This window comes from Gallinula chloropus, assembly GCF_964237585.1.
Source record: "Gallinula chloropus genome assembly, chromosome: 1".
Lineage (NCBI taxonomy): Eukaryota > Metazoa > Chordata > Aves > Gruiformes > Rallidae > Gallinula > Gallinula chloropus.
The window spans coordinates 60,925,395-60,932,038 of record NC_140085.1 but is presented as its reverse complement, the minus strand read 5'-3'; the positions used below and the strand labels follow the sequence as shown (position 1 = coordinate 60,932,038).

At 45.0% G+C, this 6,644-nt stretch overlaps 1 protein-coding gene across 1 annotated transcript; it reads left to right on the top strand.

Annotated features, from left to right (window-relative positions):
• Positions 1-246: 246 nt before the first annotated feature.
• On the top strand, positions 247-3,630 carry RPS16 (ribosomal protein S16). Its single transcript, XM_084260612.1, has 6 exons — positions 247-309; positions 404-459; positions 1,208-1,309; positions 2,134-2,230; positions 3,229-3,276; positions 3,411-3,630. Exons 2-6 carry the CDS (start codon positions 412-414, stop codon positions 3,554-3,556), a joined length of 441 nt encoding a protein of 146 aa, XP_084116738.1. The 5' UTR covers positions 247-309; positions 404-411; the 3' UTR covers positions 3,557-3,630.
• Positions 3,631-6,644: the final 3,014 nt, after the last annotated feature.

Genomic DNA, 6,644 nt, shown 5'->3' with positions numbered 1-6,644 from the left:
GAGAAATAGGCGCGCTGCCTCGCCAGTAGCCCCCCCTTCCTCCTCTCCCGGAGCGCCGCACGGAGACTCCGGCCGCAGAGGCCGGCGGGCGGCCGCTAACTGACCGAGCGCTCAGCCCCGCTCTGCTCAGCCCGCCTCCCCTCCCCTCCCCGCTCCGCTCTGCCGCAAAGCGTGGCTCGGCGAAGGCGGGACGGCTGGGCGCTCTGTCGTGCTACCGGAAGACGGCGTTGTGCTTTGTGGCCCGGCTGCCCCTGAGAAGAGACTGGGAAACCCCGTTCGGCCTTTTCCCGGTGCCGCCGCTGAAGGAAGGTGAGTGTTCGGGGAGCTCCGGCCTCCGCCGCCCCCTCCCCGCTTCGCGCCCTCTCCCCCGGCAGCGCTAACGCTGCCTCCCCGTCTCTTGCAGGAGGAGTCATGCCAGCCAAGGGCCCCCTGCAGAGCGTCCAGGTCTTCGGGCGGAAGGTGAGGCCGGGCTGCTGCGGCCCGCTCCGTCTCCTCCTCGCGTTCGGCCTGGGCCGCACCCTGCGGCCTTACGCGCTCGGGGTTCTTCGGCCGTAGCTCGGGAGTAGCGACGCCGGGTACTCGCCAGGGCCGTGTGCCGGGGCTGGTGCGCGGGAGGGCCCGCGATGGCGAGGCCTGCTCGGCAGCCCACGTGTCCTGCCCCGTTGGTGCTGGAGCACGCCGTGATCCCGGGGCAGGAGGGGGGCAGGCTTTGTCGCTTAAGGAGCTGGTCCAGGTGTTCTGCAGCGGACTCTCGCTTTTCTGGGGAGCGGCCTCATCTGTCTTCCCTAGGACATTGGGGCCTGTCTCATCATTACCGGTGTCCGTAGAGCCATGTTATGCGGTAGTGGTGGCAAGATACTGCTCACGCTGCCGGGATTCAGTGGCTCGAATAATTCCAGGTACACAGGTTCTTCTGGGGAAATGAGCCACAAAAATGTGTTCCAGAATGAAGAGGGTGTATTTCCTTCATTTACAAGTAAAAAGTAGCATTTATAACAAAAGTAAATATAAGTTTTCTAAGATGGTGCCTTAATGCTATGGGTCTACACTTGGAAATATAACAAGTGGTACGGTTTTGCTTAGTGTGGGATGTTAGTCTCGGGGCATAAAAGTTGAGATTTTTTAGATTATTAAATAAAAATTATGTTTTATGCTCTGACGGAAAAAAGGTAAATAATGCTGTCTTAATATACGTTTGGATTTTTAGAAAACAGCAACTGCTGTTGCTCACTGCAAGAGAGGAAATGGCCTCATTAAAGTGAATGGAAGACCTCTGGAAATGATTGAGCCCAGAACTCTGCAGTATAAAGTAAGCATCCATCCAGCCTTTTCTTTTTTCCCCCAAAGATACTAAAATACCTTTATAAGCATAATTGTTTGGGGGTGGAGATGAATTGCTTCCCTTACTGACACTATTAAATTTTTGGTTGTGTGTTACTTGATTACCTGAAATGCAGATGCTGTCACGAGAATTCAGAAAATTTTACTTCTGCGATTGCCTTGTGGGGAAGTGTTGGTTTTTTGATTAATTGGATTTGTGTATATTAATGTAATTATATGAAGTGTTTGCAGCACTACACATCTTTTTTTTTTTTTATTTGGAGTGGGTGACTTAAACTCTTTTAAAAAGATTATTTAGAAATTAATGAAATAGCTCTTTGGGTACTGATGAGGGACTCTAAAGCTGATAAGATAGCTATAAAATGTAGTTAACAGTGGAGAAAACCACCTACACAAATTACTTTAGATGTTCACCTCTAATAAACTTGATTTATTTTTCTTGTGTAGTATCAGGCTCAGAGTTATGGCATTTTGCTTAAGCTGTTCCCTTGCTTTTAGTTCCCATGTGCAGCTTATGCTTCATTATTCAGATTTCTGAAGTGTTAATAAAATAAATTTAAGACTTGAGTAAATTTATTCGTAACAGCACTAGTAGGTGTTTAGAACTCTACTTCTCAAGTGTCCGCAATTTGCATGCGTGCTTGGAAAATCAAGGCCCTATTTTTCAGAACGTTTAAGCACTTTACATCTGGTAAACCTTCTACAAGCTCTAGTTTCTATTTTTTCTGATTGCTAATTAATTTTCTTTCTGTGTTCTTTTTTTTTTTCTTCCCCCCCCCCAACTCCCCCCAGCTGCTTGAACCAGTTCTCCTCTTGGGGAAGGAACGGTTTGCTGGTGTTGACATCAGAGTCCGTGTAAAGGGTGGTGGCCACGTAGCACAAATCTATGGTAAGGTTTTTGGTGGGACCTCTGGTGTGGTCTATAACAGGTCAAACACTAATAGCCTTGAGTTTAGAATAGTAACTTGTGCATCTTGATGCTCTGTTTCTGCTGCACAGATGTAGTTTTTCATGAGGGCTTATTGGTTATATTTTATGTGCAAAGCAGAGCAAGTTGAATGAAGTAAATGGATGAAACTGTGAGGAAATGGTCTTTGTCTTTGCAGCGTGACAGGGTGGTTTAAGCTGAGCTCTAGAGATTTTGGGTGGGGTTAAAAGGGGATTTATCATTAGGAATGACACCTTTAGTTGTAGATGTCCACGCTGTTCAGCAGCACCTTTCAGCTGCCCTGCAAAGCTAGGCAGCTTTCCCCCCCAGCAGAGAAGCCTGAGAACATGCTTGCAATAACCATTGATGGAGTTGTGCTTCACAAGTGGTATATTTGTTCTTCCGTGTGTAGGTTAGGGAAGCAGAGGTGAAGCTCTATACAGAGCAGAGATGGTTTCAGTCTGAAAGTTGATTACATTTGTTTTTCATAAGAATCAATTTCCATCAAAGTCTTTACCTTGATGTTCTGACAGATACAGCTTTGATTCTGCCTAACATCTTTACAGTTGCTCCCATTTTCCTGATTGGAGTTCTGATTACTGTGTTACTGTGCTACAGGCTTGGTTTATTGAGGCAGGCCAGAAGGGCTGGCGTTTTGAAAGTTGCTTGTAGGTAGAAGATGAACCTAGTTTGGTACTTGGGAGTGAAGGTGATTCTTGTGCAATTCCTTGGCCTCCTGGCAGTTGTCAAATCAAACGAACTGTGGGTGGCCTCTTGGCACAGATTTCTTCAGATTTGCCAAAGTAAAGGTCACAGGGAGCATGCGGGAGGGGAGATTAACGAGGCAAAGGACAATCTGGCAGAAAACAAGACAAGTTTCTCAGATAACTAGTATTTTGTGCTAAGATTTTTAAACACATCTGCAATCTTTACTGATATGTAGCCTTTTTTTTTAACAGCTATCCGTCAAGCGATTTCCAAAGCATTGGTGGCTTACTATCAAAAATGTGAGTAGCTGTGGTTGCTGTATTAGCCTTAAGTGGAAATGTGTGGCTGCTGGTGCAAAAAAAGATGTTAGTAGGCATTTGCTTCACGTGAAACTTCTTTAACTAACGATTTTTAATTTCTGTTCTTGAAACAGATGTTGATGAAGCTTCCAAGAAAGAGATCAAGGATATCCTAATCCAGTATGATCGGACTCTGCTGGTCGCAGATCCTCGCCGTTGCGAGTCCAAGAAGTTTGGAGGACCTGGTGCTCGTGCACGCTACCAGAAGTCTTACCGTTAAAGTTGATTTCCAGTCATGTGATGGTCATTAAACAAAAAAAAAGAATTTGATAAATTTCATGTTTCTAAATTGTATTTTTATGTGTGGGAAAATAGATTTTATTTTTTTTTTACTGTGTTAATTTAACATTGATACATGGATTGATGGGTATTTAGATAAAATCAGAGGGCTGTTAGCAGTGCTGTCTTACCACTTCACAGTATTAGTCTAGCTAGATGGGGTCTTGGGAATAAAGAAAAGCTGCTTTCTGTTGATGGAAGTGTGGCTATTGGAACATAAAGCTTACATCCTGCATTTTTGTGGGTATGTGCAACAGTGTAGTAACAGTTTGAGCTTACTTTCCAGTACCTGCATGGCTGATTTTCCTGGTGTTGAGAACCAACAAAGGGTATCAACTTCCCATGTGAAATTGTCTCAGCCTAGTGACTTAATTGAAACAGTGGTGAAGCATTGGAACTGGCTGCCCCTGGGAGGTGGTGGACATGGGGCTTTGGGAGATGGTTTTGTAGTTGTGGTGTAGGGCTGATGTTTGGACCTGATGATGTTGAAGGTCTTTTCCAACCTTGATTCCATGATTTAGTCCATAGTGCATACAGGTGTGAATTTAATTCCTGACTCATACATTCTGTATTGTTATGGGACCTGATTTAGTAGGATGCCCTGGTGCAGAAGCAGCTTTCTGCATATGCTTCAGCACTGGCAGTTCATGTTCCTGCAAGGACTTTGTGTTCCTTGCATATTCACCTGAAATACGTTGAGAGCAAAGTTCCCAACATGACTGGGGAATATTATATGGCAATGAGTGGTGCCCCCCTGCATGAACTGGCTGTTTTTGTGCTTCCTTAGTGATTAGTGGCAAGGAATTCATCCCTGGGGGCTAGAGTGGGTATTCAGGCAGCTGCTCTAGTGTTTGTATTTAAAGTGTGCATTGTCAAACCCAAGAAATCACTGGGATGGGGAGGGAGGCTGATTGCCTCTGTATTAGCTGCTATGGCAAGAGTTCAGAGTTCTGCATTAGTGCGTCTGCAGGTAGGAAACTTGAACACACACTATGTATTTCAAAAACTGCTTTGTAAATGAACATGCAAAGGATTTTGGGTTAAAGGACTGCTTCTAGATGATTCATCATTCCACCATATGTTCCCACAATAGATGCACAGGGGGCTGTAGATGTGGAGAAAAAGTGAACATTAAAGGATTTAATAAAAAGAAAAATTGCTGTTGAAGTCAGACTTATGTCATGAGTGAGATGAGGCAGTTTGAAGGTCTTCGTAGGGAAAAACTTGCAGTTAAAAATAATGGCAGTAGTTTTTCATGATAGGGTGTATGTGTATCAAGCAGGAAATGTTGGAGAAATTCCAGTTTCTTGTCCATTGAAATTGCTTCCAGAACAAAAATCTTCAATCAGCCAGGGACAGAAGAGTAAAATTGTGAGACGTGCCAACAAAAGGCTGTTGGAAAGGCTAACTGTCACTTGGAAAAGTTGCAAGTAGCTGAGTAAGGCTTTGGAGGTGAGCTGTACCCTATGTTTGAAAACCAGTTCGGAGAGGAACCATGGGAACCCTTGGAGACTAAGCAACTGAGAGCTCAGCTTCTGATGGATTGCTCTCTAGGCCAGGTATTTATGTGTCTATCCTGCTCTTGTGTGCCAATACTGAAATTGAACCAAGGAACACCTTGGTACTTGAGGTTTTTGTTGGATTTTCTATTAACGTAGTTCTCACTTGTGTGTGATGTTAAGTCCTTGGAGCGTACTCAGTCAACACAGTTAAACCAGCTTCCTTGGTGAGTTGGGGAATTGGAAGGGATTCCCTTTTCCCAGTGTTGCCCTTTTGCCCTAGCTCAGGAAAAAAAGTCCCTGTGGCTTTTTACGAATGTTACTATTTGTTAAGATGTCTCTTTGCTCTTTCTGTAGAAAGGTATTTGAGGCATCTTCACTGAAGTGTAGTTATTCAAGAGTTCAATGTGTAACTTGAACAAGTGCCTTCTGAAGAGGAATTCTCCATCTGTCTCCCGCTGACAGATCAGAGTAGAATATTCCTCAACCCCCCTGTGCTCCCGTTGGAGTGGAGGGGGACTCTTGTATATTCTGTCACCAACTTACGTGCCAGGACTTTTTGTCTTTCACTAAGTGAATGGGACACTCTATTCCAGGCACTTGCTGTCTCTGGCAAGATGCATGGTTTGCTTACCTCAGTTCCTGCCCCCCCAGCCTCCCTCCCCATCCTAGTGATTTCTTGGGTTTGACAATGCACTTTAAATACAAACACTAGAGCAGCTGCCTGAATACTCACTCTAGCCCCCTGCACTTCTGTACCCTCAGATCTGACCCGTTTGTTGTCTGGTGAGTTCCTTAGAGTTTCTACCTTGTACAACAGTCACTCACAAATTATTCTAGCTCTTGTGCTGCTGGAAACCATGATGCTCAGCCTCCTAGCCTTGCTTTCTAAGAAAAAGATGCTTTTGCAGGGCTAACTTCAAATTTTATTATTGGAATTCCTGGGAGTTTTGTGAAAACTGGCATCTTGATGGATGTTAATTAGCTTCAGCTGAGGAAAAATAGGTCTCATAGCTGTTTGGCTCGTGTGGTGGCTGAAAAGCAACGGCTCACTCATTGCTTAGCCGATGAGTACTGGCCTGCCAGTTGGCACATACATACCCTGTGCCGTGGCTTGTCCAAAACTGATTCTTGCCTAGCTGTTAGAGCAGCCGGATGCAGGGAAGGAGAGAGGACACAAAGTTACTGTTGTGTGAAAGGGAGGCAGGGGGAGATGCAATACCTGAGGCCAGTGACCTTAGGGGTGGATTTCAGAGGAACGGGCACACCTGATGTATCAGTTCTGTTCTGCCCACAGAGCAGCTGGTAACAACGGGGGATTTTTGTTTTGCTGTTCTTTCATGGAAAGGCTGAAAATAAAACCTTGCGTTGCTACTAATACATCCAGAGATGATATCTGCCGTGGCATTTCTTCAACCAAAGGGCTCTTAAGCATAATAAAAATTCTTTCTGAACTGAACTCTGATCCTATAAAAATGCCCTGTTAATCCCATCGAGTGATGTCATTCCCACAGACTTGTTTTTTAGATG